The 18,934-nt window shown below is 37.2% G+C and overlaps 2 protein-coding genes across 10 annotated transcripts in view; one reads left to right on the plus strand and one right to left on the minus strand.

Moving 5' to 3' along the window:
- sumf1 (sulfatase modifying factor 1) overlaps positions 1-2,089 on the minus strand; it is a 10,507-nt gene extending 8,418 nt beyond the window's left edge. Inside the window, exons 1-3 of the mRNA XM_015037605.1 lie at positions 1,798-2,089; positions 1,056-1,229; positions 871-945 (exon numbers count right to left, since the gene is read on the minus strand). Coding sequence (XP_014893091.1) covers positions 871-945; positions 1,056-1,229; positions 1,798-2,019 — 471 coding nt within the window. The 5' untranslated portion in view covers positions 2,020-2,089. The remainder of the gene's footprint in view (positions 1-870; positions 946-1,055; positions 1,230-1,797) is intronic.
- A 73-nt stretch (positions 2,090-2,162) lies between these two features.
- The window catches only part of LOC106950616 (inositol 1,4,5-trisphosphate receptor type 1), a 90,258-nt gene continuing 73,486 nt past the window's right edge, over positions 2,163-18,934 (plus strand). For 8 of the 9 annotated variants that reach the window (XM_015037592.1, XM_015037596.1, XM_015037599.1 and 5 more), the window contains exons 1-4: positions 2,163-2,247; positions 3,443-3,761; positions 4,870-4,984; positions 8,675-8,745. In XM_015037592.1, the coding sequence (XP_014893078.1) occupies positions 4,893-4,984; positions 8,675-8,745 (163 nt within the window). In that variant the 5' untranslated portion in view covers positions 2,163-2,247; positions 3,443-3,761; positions 4,870-4,892. Of the gene's footprint in view, positions 2,248-3,442; positions 3,762-4,869; positions 4,985-8,674; positions 8,746-18,934 lie in introns of those variants that run through there. The other variant, XM_015037593.1, reaches the window with a different exon arrangement.

The following is an 18,934-nucleotide window of genomic DNA, read 5'->3' on the forward strand; positions in this document are numbered from 1 at the left end:
TTATGCATAGAGTCAGCGTAAAGTCCTGACTGAATGAAAATCATTATAACCTATTTATGTCACTAGCAGTTGATAAGCTGCAATTTGGCTCCAACTCCTCTCCTTGTCATTTCTATGTTCTTTGCACAAAATGTTGAATAAACATTAATGTTGTTTCCACATATTATCTCCAATGTCTGCTGGACTTCGGGTTGCGCCCTGTCAGCTGTTTGGGATTCCCCTCCTTTCCCTCATTTAGATCGGAGCGGCCACGACGATCCAAACTGCAGGATGATCGGTTACAAAATCACCAGTGACAATCTTAAGATCGGCCAACGTTCTAAGATTGTCGTAAGGGGAAAATAGGGGCAAAACATCGTGTAGTATGAACTATTGCATTAGGTAGTTGGATGTGCCCATCTTCTCTATTTAAATCTAGTGATTACTGAAGGGCAATATTCATAATCTGCACTCTTTTGGTTGAATGCAGTATTTATTTCCATTTTGGTTTTATTCAAGTACGTTTTGTTGTTCATTTTATTTTTATTTTTGGTTGTTTTGTTAATTTAGTTCATCAGTTCCAGTGTTATGTGTTCTTTTGAAGATAGTGTATCTATCTATGGCAGGTAATCACATGTATTATTACGTCATTTTCATTAAATCAGTGTCAAAAGGTCTTGAAACAATATTATCATTTATCGCAATAATTTTTTAGACAATTAATCGCTCGGCAAAATTTGTTATTGTGACAGGCCTAGTTCTGAATAAATAATCTTTTCTCACCACCACTAAGGTTCAACGTCACATGTGCCAAGTGTCCCTCATTTTGTTGTCTCCGTCGACATAAGAAACTTAGAGTGACCTTACTCATATCTGCATGAATATACTCACTGCTTGTGTGATTTGGCTTTTGACAGATTCACTCAAGATTCCCTCAAACACAAACGAGTCTCCAAATTTCTCTGCCTAAAATCAGGAGGAAAAACAAGTTGATACCCAGAGAATACCGCAGAATTACAGAAGCATCTAAAAAAAAATACTACATTTAAATATCTCAAAACAGAATTACTTGATACCTCAGTAACATAACCTGTGGCTTTGATGAAGCTCTGGAACTGTTGGGTAGTTACTTCCAGTACGTCCATGTAGAAAGAGTCAACGTACACCGGTCTCTGTGGCGCCTCGCCATCCTGGGGGATACCTGGGTCATCCGTTCCCATGAGAAACTCTCCTCCAGGTATGAACACCATCTGAATGGAGGGGAAAAACTTCAGCTACACTCCAAACCAAACTATAAACTTATCTGAAATGTTATACACACACACACACACACACACACACACACACACAACAGAGGTAAGCAGCGGTTTCAACTGCAACATCCAGAGCTGACTGTAAAGAACGTCTGAAAAGTTTGTAATCCATCACAAGCTGAAACTTATAGTTTGTTATTTAGGAACAATAAAAGTCACACTGAAATATTAAGCATTCTACTGTCAAAGGGATAAAGCAAAAATGACTTGCAAATGGTCTCGACAGTCAAAAGTTTTAAACAGCATTTCTCAACAACTTTATCACGTCTGCTGTGCATTATGCTGTTATTTAACAAAGCTGTATTTTGACTGAATTGCACAAAAGTGCACTCTACTTACTGATGAGGCGCCTTTGAAGGCATTTGTTTAATCTTTGTAAAATGGGCTGAATACAACTACACAACACGCTTTTCAGATTTTTATTCAAACATACAAATCCAGGTTATTCCACCCCATACGGACACATTGTAATTGACCGGGTTAATTTTGTGTCAACCCTTCTAACCTGAGAGATTTTCTCATTAGCAGCTGCTGTGTATTTTACACTCGATGCTCGCTCCTCTTTCGAGTCCACGGAGCCAGAGGCGGTTCTCCTCAGCTTATCGCAGCCGCAGCCCGCTGCTCCCTCCGTGGAGGAGGCCTCTTGCTCTCCTCCGCATGAACTCTGAAGACAAAGTTCTACATTGACGAGCACTACCACTAAAAGCAAGAGAGAATTGCGTACCATTCTGGCAAGTTCCCTCCAGTCGGGATATGCTCATGTTGATACTCTTACTTCCGCAAAGTCACGTGGGAAGTCAGCTGATCTGACTGAAAGAAAAATTTAACTCTTTACTGACGGTGGTTTCTATATTTCTCTCTTAGATAAAAACCTGATTAGATGTTGCTTGTTTTATTTCTTTTAATGACTAAATAACTGTAGAAGGCCCCGGAGATGATGGTCAGAGCTAAGAAGGTCAGTAAAGTTCTACACACTGCTATAAAGCACTATGGGGTGCCGTTTGTAAAGTTACACAAAATAAGCAGCAATAATTTTACTTGTTAGCCTGTCATAAGTGAGAAAGAAAGGAGTGCTCATTTTTCAAAGTCTTATTTTCACCGTGCTGTTAATACATTTAGAAATGTCGTAGCTCCAAACTAAATATATAATTCACAAGCTAAATATTTACTTTGCAAACTAAATGTAGCTTACAAAAATAAATATTTAGTAAGGAAGCTATCTAGTGTCCAAAGCAAATATTTCACTACAAATTAGATATTTCTTATTTTAAAACTGATTATATAGAGTCAAAGTAAATATTTATTTTCCAAAAATAATTGTTTTCCAAACTATTTATTATTTTCCAAGCTTGGTCCAAGCTAGATGCTAGATTTAGCTTGCTAGCTAAAAATATCTAGCTTGCTAACAAAATTTTAACAAGCTAGATTTAGCTTATTTGCTAAGCATAGCTAACAAGCTAACATTGTAGCTTGTTGGTTAGCACAGCAAACTAATAACAAAATATTTAAGTTGCTAAATAAATATTTTGCTTGCTAACTAAATATTTAGATTGCTTTATAAATTTTTAGACAATATGCAAATTAGCATGCTGACAAAAATAAAAGCCGGGTCTCGATGATAAGCTCCTGCTGGTGACTGAATCGCTTCAGTAGTAGTTTAAATAAAGTATTAGCTGAAAACATAGGTCATTTTAACGTTTTAACAGCTGCACAGATGTTTTCTTATGGATCCATAGCTACCGAACCAAATATGCTACTCTTAAGTTGCTTTAGGGTGGCTAATATGAACTATGCATTTCTCAAAGACCTGTAAGTTTTAAGGAGTTGAAGCTTTTTTATCCCGTTCTATATTTTTTCTGTTCTTTATAGTGAACCATTTTTAAATACCTATTACTATTCCCACCAGTGAAACAGGATTACAAAATTCTTTAATTTTTGTTCTAGATATTTGTTTTGCTTTGCTACCCAAAGTTATTGGGGATCCCCATCTGGCATCCCGTATAAAAACTCTCTGCAACCGCCCCTGTTTAGACAAACAGTTTAGGGCAAACAGACACTGTTTGCCTTATGATAAAATAACAATGCACCAATCTTTTCTGTTTGATTTAAGATGCTACAATTTAATCACAAACACAGATTTCTCTTTTCAGTGTTTTTTGACGCTGCTGCGGCTCCGATTTCCTCGGGGTAAAATGAAACCACATTTCCCAGCTATCAACACAGCAGGCGCCTAAAAGAAGAAGAAGAGAAAGAAGTGGCAGCAAGCCAGGCAGCTCAGCTCAGTCAGTGCCTGCTGCCCGCCTGCTGCCTCAGCGAACGCAGCCACGGAAAGCTGTCAGAAACAGGATTATCGGAGCCGCTGACGGCTGGATCTCAGCACTTGGTCCGGCGGAGAGGACGGCCACAGTCATGCTGGCTCTTCTGGTTCGGAGAAAGCTGATCGTCTGAACTGAGTGCAGCACTACCGAGGTAAAGTTGAGCGCACAACTCTCACAGTTTTGCCATCCTCTTCTTCCTACCTCCGATCCTCTCCCCGTCTCTCTCTCTGTCCCTCTCTCAGCGGAGAATAAAAAAAAGATTTGTTTCTTCCTTACATGGTTATTAAAACTCACAGCTGAAAGCAGATAGCTTTATACGCTCACAGGTAATCTGCAAAGACCAACTTTGACAATAGGAACCATTATGAGTCATGGGCAGCGGTTCTAAAAGTTTTAGAGTGAGTTTTTCGTTTTGGTGCGTGGATAAACAATCACATCAGCCTGATGCGCGACTGTTCCGCCCCCATTGTTCGCTTGGTGAATTGTTTGGTGAAATTTTATTCCCAACACTGCTCAGCGTCTCTGACATGGTGAAATTAAAGCTTCCTGCAGGGAGCCTCGGCGGGGATGACCTGCTGCAGGTGCAGAAACCTTCCTGGTAGGTGGCTGCAGCCTGCAGCCCCTTACAGCCGCAAAGCGACATCGACAGGTTACTGTAACATTTTCATTTCCAGCCGGTTCTATGCAAATCCAGCCAGCCAACCTAACAGGTAGGGCTTTTTCAGCTTCCTGGAAAAGCCACTGTACTGCGTGTTATTACCACGAACTGGAAGATGTGGTTTATTTGGTAGGCTAACACAAAATAATATATAATTGTGAATTGGAAGGACAAATGAATATTTATTCAATAATTATCTAATACACACACACACACACACGCACACACACACACACACACAAACAATAATGTCAAAAATGTAATTTGCTGTTTACACTGACATGACTACTGAAGTGAATTTCAAGCATAGGATTTTATTCAAGCGTATCAGTTTAAAGCCCAACAAATTAACATTTTTATATGCATTTTTTCTCTTTGTTTTTATGTTTATGCACCACTTTTGGTTTGAGAACCACATTAGAAACGTTGACGTTTTTGACTTTAATGTGAGAAAATGACAGGGGCGTAAGTACTTTCACCAAACACTGCAGGTGAGCTTGATCTTGGTCAAACTTTGTAAAAGTTATACATAAAAAAAAGTAGCAGATTTTATTATTTATTTTTTCAATTTCATTGTTTATCTTCTTGTCATCTTTTCCAGGTGCTCTGTAATTGGTGTCAATCATGTCGGATAAGATGTCCAGCTTCTTGCATATTGGGGACATTTGCTCCCTGTATGCAGAGGGATCCACCAATGGCTTCATCAGTACTCTGGGGTATGTTTCCTCTGACTGGCCACATACTATGTATAATGTGTATCAGTCTGCTTTTTACACTTTTCTCTGTTCTTTTGCACCAGAGGTTTGATATTATTAATAAAGATGAAAAGCACACCTTTTTAATTAGTTGTGTAGGGGCAAGAGTAAGGACTGCAGGCTAAATAAGCTTTCACCTTACCCGTCTCTGAAAGTGTGAGGAGAAAGGGAATGTATGGGCAGGAGACGCAAATAATAAAGTTTGTGTTTGAGAATGTAGCAGCAGGATGGTAGGTGTTTAGGGCAAATACTACCAGACAAAACTCTAGTCAGTCCAGCAGTCTCCCTGGCATCTCATTGTATTGCTCAAACTATTTAATAAAGAATATTTTAAATTTTCTGAACAGGAAATATAGTGAATAAAATATACCCGATATATCCTCTATGCACTAGTTACTAGTGGAGTTATAAACCTTTATAACTCCACTGTGAAAATGAGGAGCTGACATACATAAATGAGTTATACACACTCTCACGCAGTGAAACCCACTGTATTGGTTTGAGGTGATTCCTCTAGAACCTGTTGGAGGAAAAATATCCCAACTTCACAAGATGTAGCTTTTATCTTAACAGAGCTCTGTGGTTCCTCCTATTAGTCTGAAATTTCTCATGTTGACGTCATCAAACCAACACTTGCTGGCCTCAGGTTTGCAACCAGCTTCTGAAAGCAGTAACCTCCTCCCAGAGTCAGAATCTCACCGAGGAAGAAACTGCATCAGGTTTTCTATCACTTTAATATTTCTGCTATAACTTATGGATATTTGCACATGAAATAAGTCACTAGAGTTTCATTTACAATTTTTATATCTCCGTGTCACGAGGGAGATCTCAGCCGGCTGGTGACAGAAAAAGCAGATCTTGGTCTCAAAAAGTTTGGGCTCCCCTGCACTAGTGGATACAATTAATCCTCAGAAGATGAAAGTTATCTACCGTTTGTAACCAGGGCTGACAGCTCAGAGTCCTGGTCCTACCCACACCCCCTCTGCCGGCTTATGAAAAATGGAACGACCCACTGCAAAGACTGAGTCATTATAAATACATCGTGGCCATTCTTACATGCAGGCACTTCCCACGTAGAGTTATACACACTCTCACGCAGTGAAACCCACTTATCTGCAAAAACTGTCATGAGAGCTTTGGCCAGAAGCCACCCACTCCACAAACAAATCCAACTTCACTGGATTCTCTAGGTCATTTGCCCTCCAGGAAGAAGTTACACAGAGAGGAGAGAAAGCTCTTAATATCACAGTGTTTTCCTTCTGAGATGTTTCCTGCATCAAACTGCAGACCGGGTTCTGTGAGACAAGCTAGACCCAGCAGCTGGAAAGGTTTGAGATGTTTAGAGGTCATACTAATCTGCCAGGTGTTAAGAACCAACCACAAACCTCTGAGGTGAATTGTCAAGTTTTATGTATCGGCAAATCATCCTCACTTTATATCCGGGCTTCATCTGCTCGTTCCTTTTCCTTCAAAATACTAAGGAGGAGTTTTTTTTTCCTTCTGTTGTACATATTCTGCTAAATGGGATGTGGGATTTGGCCTCTGTCCCAGCTTGTGTTGTAATAGGCCAAAGATAAATCTGTCACAGAACATTTAAGGCTGCTTATTGGTTTGTTTGCTTTTTGAAAGGGAATATGGAAAACGAATACATGATTTAAAAGGCCCAATGCAGCAGATCCTGAACTCAGCAACAGCAACTGCTGAGTTCAGGGTTGCAGGTATTTGCAGATTGCAGGCATAAAACATAGAGACCCATTGAATAAACTTAGAATATTCTTGAAAAGTCTGTTCATTTCAGGAATTTTTTACACTTATATTGATGATTGCACAGAGACAGATGTTTGAATGCCTTTATTTCTATTAATGATTATGACTTTCTGCATACTGCTAAGAAAACACAACATTTAAGATTAGAATATTACATCAGGGCAATAAAAACAAATATTATACAGAAATGTAGCCTTAATGAAAAGTAGGTTTTATACCTGCTGAAAGGTGGTCAAAAGGTACTTTTAATCTGATAAATAAACCTCATTGGATATGACTGTAAATGCTTTGTATAAGTGTTAAATCTGGCTTTGACATACAGATGTTTGGATGCTCTCTGGTTTTGCAGCTGGACAAAATCTCAAATTGAAATTGTCATTGTAAACTACACTCACCATCCTCTTGATTATGCACACACCACTAGTGCAGGGTCTTCAGAAATGCCTTAATTTTTGATAACGTGGATAAAATCTACGTTATCAAGGTTTGTTCTGAGATTTTTGTCCATATTGAACATGATCACATCACAATTGCTGCACACCTATGACATAAATTTCATCAGACACATTTGCAAAGGCGTTTTGAACATCCGATAAGCTTTGGTTTAGAGACTGAAAGACTGTTTCTAGGGATGGACCACAGCATACAAAATGTTGGTGTCGCAGTATAAATGTACAACATCTTTCATAATCGCTGCCCTCAACTACCTCTAAATGGTAATTTCATTACGTTTAGTAGAAATTAAATGACATTTGGTTGTTGTTTTTGTTTTTGTCCACTGAAGACACCAGACAGATTCTTCTCTGTGTTTATTGAATTTGCGCATTTTGGAATGTAAGCAGCAACCATTTTAGAAAATTCTGGTGAAAATAACATGGGCAGCAGTCCAAAAACCTCCTGTGAGCACAGAGACCATCAATGTTGACTGCATGTGAGCACTAAGATCATCTGTGCAGCCTTCCATTCCTCCAGAGCAGTCACATGCCGATCCTCACACTGTAGCTAAAAATGTCAGAAAGAGTTGCACCAGTCAGAATTTTGTGCTGATATTCTGATCTCTTTTCTTAAGTTTTTGAATTGCCTCTTTCCTTAAGATCTATAATTAAAGACATTATGTGTTTTGTTTTGTTCCTCCCTGCTGTGCAGTTGTTAAGAATTTATATTATCAGTGACAGTCCAGCCTTGTTTGAGTGAGCAGTTGCTGTAAAAATGTTGATTTTTCTTTTGTCCTAAGACAAAGAATAAATGGTAACAGACTGCCCATTTTATTCAGTCTTTAGCATATTCATTACCTGTTTATTGACTAACACAAAGAGCATTTCAAACATAGCAGTTCCTGGGTGTATTCCCAACCTTATCGCTGAGATTTCCAAAACTCTCTGCATTTCCAAACACACCAAGTTTCATGGCGGATAGAGATTAAAACCTGAAAATGATTTAAAAAAAGAGCAATTTTGCCCTGCTCAGCTTTGTTTTTACCTGCTTTAATTTATGCTCTCTCTCACTTTCTTGCAGCCTGAATCAATCAAAGACATGTCTTTTGACTGTTTTTGGAAAATACAGATTGTTTTATATGCATTCTCACACCTCTGCCTGATTAAAATTTTGGAAAATCTCTCTGATTACTAATTAGAGCTGGCGTTGAGTCTTCACGCAGTAACAACGTCCTGAACAGGGTTGTTGTCGGTGCAACCTGGTAAAACTAGCACATACCTCGTTCAGTAGGATCCAGACTGGCATGGGCCAATTAAGATGAAAATGGTCCAATTTTCTCAACAGCTCTCTTTGCATCTCCTAAAGCCCCAAAACACAGATTTCCTCTTTCTTTGTGAGTCAGCTATGTATTACACTGTATTACCCTTATTACTTCTTTTATTTTTACAGCTTGGTGGATGACCGCTGCGTTGTCCAGCCAGATGCCGGAGACCTTGGTAATCCCCCAAAGAAGTTCAGAGGTAAGAAGCAGCCCTTTGTATTCTCTGGTGCTCTGGTGTTATAACCCTATCTGCAGTCTGTTGATACTGCAGAGTGTGTTGGAGACAAAGCTGAATGTGTTGTGCTGTGTCTCTTTGGTGATGGCCACAATGTCTCTGCCCACTGGACTTCAAACAGACCTGCCTTTGTCAGTGTTAATGATGTGACTGCGTGTGTTTGTGTGTGTGCACGTATATGTGCCAGCATATTTGTGCGTGTGTTCATTCCCTGCGTGTGTGCTTGCTTGCACACGTGTGTCCAAATAAGGCCAGATAGGGAGAATCAGCACTGATGGTGATTAGTTGAAACAACAAAGCTTAGGTATTGGTAAAAGCCTTGAGTTGATACTTTTGCTGAACTTCCTATTAATAGTCGTTTCCTATTAATGTACAGGAAGCAAAGCTTGTGACCCACAATTCTCAGACTGGAAACGTCACTCAATAGAGGCACGGCACAGTGTCCTACTATGAGCATATGGGGTTACGACAACACAGGAGAACTGCAGCAGAGCAGCTTTTTCCACAAATACATCACTGTGCAAAAGCTTTAGACCACGATCTCCTCATTTATTTTTAATTTGCTTCCAAACAGTGGAATAAGCTCTAAAAAAATGATATTTGTCAGCAGGTCTTTTTTTCTCAATCTTATCTCTCACACATTTTCTATCAAGCGCTCTAAAATTGCACTTTATTTGTCAGATTTAAATTTTGTGGCTAATTTCTGATCTCTGGTCTTTGTGAAGCTTTGACCCGCTTCTGATTTTGACCAATTCTGCTTTCGCTTGGAGACATATAAAATACAAGAACACTATTCAGAATTTTTTTTTTCTTTTCTTGTTCCCAAGAGCAGTCGTTAATTATTTAGTGTGTGCGGTTAACTGAGGAATCACTGGAAATGGGATTTTGCCTGATTGGTGCCTGCTGACTATAAAAGTAAATTGGTTTAGTCTTATGTAAAATATAAGTTTTTTGGTTGTTTTTATTCATAGAAGCTTTTTTTTAACAGTCTGACAACGACTTTTGAAAGGAATCTTTGAAAAGCATCAACGTACCCCTAATATTAGTTCCTTACTTGAGAACCAGTGCCGTGGAAAATGTTTATCTAGATTAGGGCAGCAACTAACGATTATTTTACTAATCAATTTATTGTGATGAATAATTGATAATAATTGATTATTCATCACAATAAAAATGTTTTTTAATGTTCCAATAAAAAATGGAACATGCTGCAGATTAAGATGATGCATACTAAACAAATAATTTCCTTTTTGAAACAAGAAAATAAATATTTCATTGCCTAAAATGCAACAACATTGCATTATGTAAGTCTACACCTTTTCATTTGTAGCAAAGGGTGCATCTGCAGCTAAAAACCTTTAACAGTGGAAACCCCAGGCCTTTCTGCTTGAGTTAACGTCAATGCAGTGTAGGACTAATCTGTTGACTTTTTTTTTGGAATAACCGATTGGATAGCAAAAGGTGTTTAATAGGAGTTAATAGCAATGTTGCAAGTTTACTGATTTATTGAATCTCACGAGGCTTTTTAGGTCCAGTCAAACAGAAAATCTTTACTATTCTGTCAACAGCTAATTTCTCTCTATATCAAAAGTTTTGCGTCATTTATAAATTCAGCTAAAGGTGTGGGGAAAAAAAGTGATATGTCCAATAAAGAGCCGAAGACCACATTTTAAATGTGTTTCTGACAGGCTGTCTGCTTGGTGCACCCTTTGAATTGAGGAGCATCTTAAAAAAGACAAAAAAAAAAAAACAAACAACTTATAAATAAAAATCATGTCTCTAAAAATGGTTAACTTATGAACAACATAAGGAATAAAAAACAGCAAAGGTTCAAAGGAAAAAAAAATCAATTGAAAACAAGGATAAAATGTAATCAAGATTATTTTACAAGTTTAAAATAACATTGACTTGTTGAAAGTAAAACTTTAAGTAACAAGAGGTGGAATACAGTCAAAGGTTTTTCAAATAAGTTGGGTTTTGATGCATTAAAAAGGAAATGTATGAGGAAACTCCTAAATAGAAATAATTTGCATGAGGAAATGATTATAAAAAACGTATGCAGTGTACATAACATTCCATGTTTAAAATGATTTACCTACAGTGTTTGCATACCTACAATCCTTGTAATGCTTCTCTTTTATATTCCAGAGCGTCTGTAGCTGCTACAGACTTTGTCACACATCTACATTAGTTGCCATAGATACTTCATCTCCATTACTGCACTTGTTGTTTTTAAAGCTGTGGCGTTAAGAATTAGTTACTTATACATTTTACATATGTTGCATAACTACAGTTGTACAAGTGTCTCCTAACAAATGCATATTCAGTTTAAAGTAGCTGAAATAAAGTTAATTGAAACATTTTTATTCCCATCAAACAAAACCAATTTCTCTCTTGATTCATACAACAGGCTGCAAGTTGCCAGCACAGTAACGTGGGCTGTTGACTAATTAAAGAGCAGATTACCCGTGGGTGTAACGTCCTGTTAGGAATCCTAAAATAGTCAAATGGTGCTAACCTTGAAAGGAAACTGTTCATGTGGACATCCATTTAGATATTTATTCTGAGAACACATCCTGTTTTTGTGTAAACAGCATTTATTGGCTGAGAAACAGCTTCTTAATTGCTAGTTTAAAGTGGTAACTAGCATAGTTACATATATTAAATGTTATTAATGCTTTAATAACATTTAATGCATTAATAAAATGCATTAAATGCTATTTAATGCATTTAATGCATTAAGTTACATTAAATGCATTTGAGGATGTTTTTGTCTTGGAAGTGGCGCTCTACATTTTTTATAAACAATAACCTGAGTAAATGCAAAACATCTAATAAAGATTTTTTTTAATAAGCATAAAAAAGGTTTCCAAACCAACCTGTTATGATTACATAACCACATGGTTTTGATTTAGTTTCACTGGCCACACCCAGACCTGATTGCTGATTGAGGTGTAGAATTGCCATTTGCCAATTGCCACTTTTGCCATAGAAGCAAATTCACCCTGCCACATTCACAGATTATCACAAATAATACACCGATCAGTAGGCAGCCTGGGGTTAATTGCCTTGCCTATATGCACATAGTTATGTGATAACAGAGGAAGCTAGAATTGAACCCAACACTTCGGCATTGCATGACAAGTACTGATCCCATTTTTAGTCTAATGAATCTATTTTGACTAACTGTTGACTCATTTCTGACCCTCTACTCTTCTGCTCACTACAAAAGAGCAGCCGAGTCAACCAGTAGCAGTCAGCAACATAATCATTTGGATAATTTTAGCTGTAATAAATTCAAAAACATTATAAATAACCAGTCATGTAAAGACTTATTTTTAGTAAACAGCACAGTAAAGACAATTGGTATTAAATTAGGGATTTTCAAAGTATGGAGTGTGTCAGAGACACAATGGATAGATTTTTAATATCTACAGCTACTGTGAGCAATGCTGTGTTCAGACCGAAGGCGGGTTGAGCGTCAGGGGCGTCTGGTTTACATTCAAAGTCTATGTGGATGTGAGACGTCTCGCAGATCTAGTGCTGCGTGTTTGGAGTGTTTTGAGAGTTCGACACACACCTAAATTGTGAAACTCACCAAATGTATAACACCTCTGAATTATCTGGTGAATTCAAACACAGAGGTGCCCGACGACCATATTCTCTTTCTTTCAGTAAGTAAAGCCAAATAAAGCCTACCTTTTCTGAGCAAAAAAAAAGAAGAGATTTTTAAAGAAAAAAAAAAGCTCTTTGTTTCTTGTTGACTTGAAAGCTTCTTTTGTATACAAAGAGTAGACTGGGATTTTTATTTTCCAATATCTGAATGTTGGAAGTATTGTATTGGGGGAAAAAAAAACAATATCATTATTATCACTTGCATTGTCCTCTGACTATACAGTATGTATTCTTATTTTTCTTAGTGGCACCTGGAACAAAGCCGCAGAGTATGCTTTTAATTTTTTATTTCCTTGCTCGTTTCTTGGAGATTTTTTTTTGTAATTGTCATCAGTGACGTTAACTGCATGGAAGAAGTTTAGCCCCAGTCGATTCTTCTTGCTTTTAACCTCTTCTGATTTTGTTTGTACTGTATGTACTCAATATTTCATCAACCATTGCACAAAGAGATCAAGAGAGGGGGAAAATGCAAGAGGCTCCTCCCAATGCACGTCTAGAGCAATTTTGATGCTCACAATCAAAGTACACAAACATCACAGCAGACGTGTTGGATGCATTTTGAAGCGCGTTTGGTCTGCATACAGCATATGGAGACAAAATAATAAAAAAAAAAATAAGAAAATTATTTTAATTTGGGATTTTAATACTCTGGATCTGAAGATACATCATTGCCACAGTAGATACGCTTCCAGCCAAAGTGAGATATTAAGTTAACAGGTCTCACCTTATTAACAGGGTGTGGTTGTTAGTACAAAAGACTATATTAGCAGCTGCAGCTCCCTCGTGTTAGATGTGACGCACTCAGGCTCGTCGATTCTTCAGGCAGTCTGGTGGGAGTGACCTGAGCACCTAAAAGGTCATAGAAGCATATCAAACACAGAGGAAGTGAGTGAGCTAGCTTTATCCTGGCGCTTCAGAAAACTTCCCTCTATGCAAAGATCTTCAGCTGCGGTGAGATGCCTAGTTACTGAAGATATTTTTTGAAGCTGCTCATGTCTTCCAAGACTTGTTAGAACATAAAATTCAAATTCCATTTATTCATAAAAGTTCTTATCTTAATTTTACAAAGAAGACAATCAAATTTTCATTTCTTCCCTTTTCCAGTAGCTGCATTAAATAACTTTAACATCAGAGCATTTCAGCTTTATTATTGGTATTTAACTTTGAAAATAAAATATAGCTTTTGGGTCTGGCGAAACCACCTGAGATCAAGGGTTTCTACATTCCTATGTAAAACTTAATTTCCTATTGTGCTGAATATGAGTAGACTAATGTGAACAAATTGATTAAAATTGGTTCAAAATATTCCTCTGCCTAAATGTTGTTATACAGTCATATTAAATAAAATACAATATTATTGAAAAGTTCATTGATTACACAAAATCCATCACGAAGTGAAACACAGACTGTTTTGAAGCCTTTATTTCTTAGTTATGAGGATTTTCTTCATGTTAGCTAATAAAATCATGACACGAGCCTCATCAAAATATTCCAATTTATTAAATAAGGCTATATGAGTTTGCTAAAGTTACCCTGTTATAAAAAAAAGTTGCATGGTATTTTTGCCACATTATGGGCTTCAGCTTCTTATTTAGAAAGCTGGTGGCACAACAGGTGAAAACAGCCATTAAATGCCACACAAACATTCAATCTTCTAATTTGAGTAAAGGTTTTAAATAATACCTGACTTGCTTTCGGTCCTTTATCTTGAGTTTAAAGTATGTCCATGTGGGTAAACTAACACTTTATATTTAGAGTCATATCTGCTGTCTGAGGAGTGTGTCACTTAAAAAAAGAGCTGTGAACTGAAAGCTCTTCATCTTCTCTATGATGTCCAAGGAGATGCTGTCTGTCCCTTGGAGACAATCGCTGCCATCACAGTAAATCCAGACTCGCACCTCTCAGCTCTGAGTGGAGCTGTCAAGTTTACTTTGTAGATAAGTGAATCCCAAAGTAGTTAAGTTGTGCATGTACAGTCTTGTGAAAAAGTCTTTTGCCACGTGACTATACTAACACTTTGTGCGTATACAAACTGTTACCTACAAAGGTTTGTACTGTTTGTGTGTATTTTTTGTCTCACCAGAACGTTTCAGATTGTTAAATGTTAATGTAACCAAAGAAACCTGACAACATAATAGTGATCAATTAGTTTGTTTAAAATAACGATGTAGCTTAGATAGAACCACTCTGACAACGTGAAATAAGCTAGAAGATCTCAAAACATAGAGTTATGTAACACATCTGAAACATATTCAGTGATATTATTTGTCCAGGAACACAAATGCCAATTTCACATTTGACAGAAAACAGCTTGATGGTCCCTAAGATTATTGGAAAAATATTTTGTGAACTTGGGAGACGTAAGTGAAATGTTTAGGAAGGTGTGCATTCTGCTACATCTGTTGTTTAACCTACATTTTTACTAAATTAAATTTTCTATTTTGTCATTTATCTACTTCTGATGTCGTGTTTGTTGTGAAGCACTTTGGTCAGCTGAGGCTGTTGTAACTGTGCTGTACAAATAAACTTTGACTTGACTGCACAACACATCAGAAAAAGAGCCTCACACTGACAGAAAATCCCGAATGAGAATATCAGGCCGTCATGTCATCGCACTGAAAATATGATGAGAATCTACACAAAAATGCATTGTTGTTTTCTTTTGCCCACACTCTTCTCTACCAGATGTTATGAAATTCAACCAGAGGTTTGCGTGATCTTGCTGATAGAGAAGCATGCGAACCACACTGCAGTCAGACTTCCACCCTGGTAGAGGAACTATAATTGTTTGTTGCTTAGTTAGTTGTAGAAATTATTTCACTAATTAGGATGTCCTTATTCTCTTAATCATGATTCATTTTAAAAGGTTTGGCAGAAAAACACAACATTCCCAAAGATCATAGCTTTCACAATGATAAGTTTGAAGGTTTTTTTAGGGTCATAGACTGCTATGGTTATATCTTCACATGTGAAGATAAGATGTAAATATAAACAAATAAGATGACAACTAAGCAACATTTCCAGCAAGCTATAACAAATGTATGACAACCATGATTCTTAAAAAAATAAAATAAATAAACATATGGGCTCGTGTTCCTCAACTGAAAACCTCTAACCAACATTTCATAAAAGAATGCCTGCAGCTCCAAATGTTCATGCATTCAGGCACAAGCTGCATGGGACCTGCATGTGTTGGCATGTCTCTGCTGCAAACCAGTATATGTAGAAATAAATATTGCAAAGTCGTGTGAAGCCTTCTACTCTGTTTTGTTTGATTTACAGTAACTGAGAAATGCAGTACTATAAAACTTCATTGAGTTAACTGAGGTTCAGTGTGTCACAATCCTCAAACTGTCCAAATTCATTCAGTGCTTTGAATATAAGCAATGGTTTTGTTTGTTTTATTGCAGCATGTCAACATAATATACGAGTCAGATTCTGTCGCTCATCGTGGTTTTCAGATCCGGTGCCTTCGCTTTCTCTGCTGTTGTCTTTTCTTTGTTTCCCATCATTTTGTCGCACTTGTTCTCCATTCCTATATTATTACCCTTTATAGTTCATAGAGCATGTTCAGCAAACATGCTGTACGTGCTGCTTGTTGAAAAGCTCCTTTCCTGTTTTGGCTGGTCCTGACCTGATTAGCTCATTTTAGACGAGAGTCCAGGAGGGAAACAGAAAAGTGTTTGCACATGACACTGGAATTACTCCAATTAGACAATTTCCTGAGCGATTAACTGCAGTCAGCAAGGATTCACCAAACCAATAGTCATTTTTATCAACTGATAACTGATTCGAAGCTGGTGCTTCTATGAAGTTTTGGTAAAAATAATACATTAATCCCCTCAAAACGATTCCTTTGCTAGGTCCTCTTGGCGTTACTGTCACTGCTGAGGTATGCTTAACATTTCCTCCTAATGTAAACACAGCTCTCTCCTCACCATTATAATCTCTCACATGAAGCCTGTATCTGCACTCTGAAACATCTGCTTTGGTAACATTGTGCTAAAATATTATGGGACACAAATCATCACCAGCTCATTCATGGGTGGAGCCGTGCTGCACCCTATTGTGACATCTCCTACAGTTACGTCCTGCCAAAAAGCTAGGTATCAGGAAAACATTTCTATTTAAAATTAAATATAAATGCGAAAATATTGATTACATTTTCAGTCGTACTTATTTGAATATTAGATACAGAGTAAAACAGAAACTTGAACGCTCCTTCGAGATTTTATTTTAGCCCTCAATCTATCATTAACTATCAACAACTTCATCTTCATTAATAAGTAATTAGTTAAACTTTTTACCTCAGTAGACTTGTCGGTCAAAAATCCCACATTGTAGAGTCTAACACCGTGTCCAGCACCAGTCTTGATTTCCATATTGTTAAAACTATGCATTAAAAGTGAATTAGTGAAGTGAATTAATTTGTCTCCAAACAGCTCAAGCAAACACACCTACAGACAATGCTAAAACCAAATCAACTTTCTGTAGTTTCCATTAATGCTTTGTTAGTGCTCTTTCATTTGCTCACATTGGCAGCCTTCTCAGTCACTCTAATATTATATTTTATTAGTACCATTTTATGGTCTTTGAAACTGACTAAAAGGAACATGTAATGCACTCTTTAATCTCAACTAATTGGTTTTCCAGACAAATCTAACTTGTTTCGGCATCCATCCGTCACAATTTTCAGTCATCTTTCTTCTGATCTAGGGCTATGTTACTCTGATGCTTATTATGCTGCTTTTGAACCTCAGGAGAGAAGCTTTAATGGGCAAACCACCAATGTTTAATGTCTCAAACTGTTGAATAGGCCACATTAAAGAATGATGGGACCTATAAGGCTGCTGTGACGTATTACCATATGAGACATTTACTACAAAGTAAATAACCAATATTAAACTTACTCAGTGTGCAATACTGAATACTCCTGAACTGTGAGATAAAAAAATTATATATTTTTTATTAATATTGTGTTTGCCCCTCATTTTCTAATGCCTCCCTGGGCAAAGGCCAGAAACTGCAATTGTTCCCTAGGCAAGACACTGAACGTCTGGCTGTCTGCTGCTACTTTGTGCATTAGTGCATGTATATAAACTGTACTTGATAAGGTCTACTTAAAGCTGCAGTAGGTAATTTTTATGAAGATATGTTTTTTACATATTTATTAAAACTGTCACTATGTTACAGTATAATATGAGACACATAATCTGTGAAAAAATCAAGCTCCTCTGCCTCTACCTCCTCCCAGTGGTCCTATGAATTAATTAATTTGACGTCATCAAATTAAACAAAAAAAATAAAAAATAAATAAATAAATAAATATATATATATATATATATATATATATAGCTCTAAACATTAATAGTCAGGTATATAAAAATTATGTCTTTGGCTTAAATTGAGAAAAATATTGTGTCCTTCCTCCAAAATGTACAGAATGTAAATACTTACCATTGCAATCCATCAATGTATCACATTATCAGTGCTAATTGGATACAGTCTTGTCTGATGTTCCAGATGTTTCATTGTTTCAAACTGAAATTATTAATGTGTAGTCTTTAATACTTTTTTTTTATTTGAAAAGTAACTCATATTTTCTTGTCCAGTATTGCCTTATTTTCTTGCTCTGCAATCCACATGCTGACTAAGTCAGACCACTGAGTAACTAACAAACTCAGTAGCGGTGCTCAAATGCAGAGATGGTGAAATGCAGAGGTAACTCTTCAGCGCTGCTTTGTATTATCTACTTGTTGTGATTCCCACTGTTTTAAATGCCACATTACTTGTATGAAGGAGGGTTTTGTGGGGGCAGCTCTTTGTGGTCATGTTGTTATGCTACGATTTTAATTTCATCCTTTTAAATAATGAGTTGTCATTCTTACATAATAACATAAAGCAACCTTGAACTTCTGGTAATTTCCTGCAAAATGTAGAGTTTCATTAATATGTGTTTGCCACCTGTAATATTTTTGATCTGGTTCACTATACACACCCAGGTGAGATTAAAGCCAGAGATGCAGAAATCGGTCTAACTGACCCTGACTGACACTATGAAGTAGGCCACAAAGATGTCTAAAAGCAACACATAATGCCATGAAATAAAGAATTATGTGAACAAGAAGGAAATCGAAGCCATTTCTAAGTAGTAGGGAGCCTTGCAAACCATGGAATTAACTACAAATGGAGAAAACATGACACAGCTGTATACCTGTGAATGACTCATTCAGGAGACCACCGAAGAATCTAGAAGAACCACTGCAGGCCTCATTTCCAAATTTAGATTTGCTGCTGACCAAGCAGAAGACAAAGTCCGGTGTCACATTTGGACTTTTTGGAAGTTACACATCCTGTTAAATCAGGAGAGCAGCTGACACGGCATTCCAGGTAAAGAACGTTATACTTTTAGTCACACAAGGTGGTGGAAATAGTGATGGAAAATATCCAGCCAGTAAGTCAAGTGGACTTTGGATCA

This window comes from Poecilia latipinna, unplaced genomic scaffold (genome assembly GCF_001443285.1).
Source record: "Poecilia latipinna isolate Pla-1442-1.1 unplaced genomic scaffold, P_latipinna-1.0 Scaffold411, whole genome shotgun sequence".
Taxonomy (NCBI): Eukaryota; Metazoa; Chordata; class Actinopteri; order Cyprinodontiformes; family Poeciliidae; genus Poecilia; species Poecilia latipinna.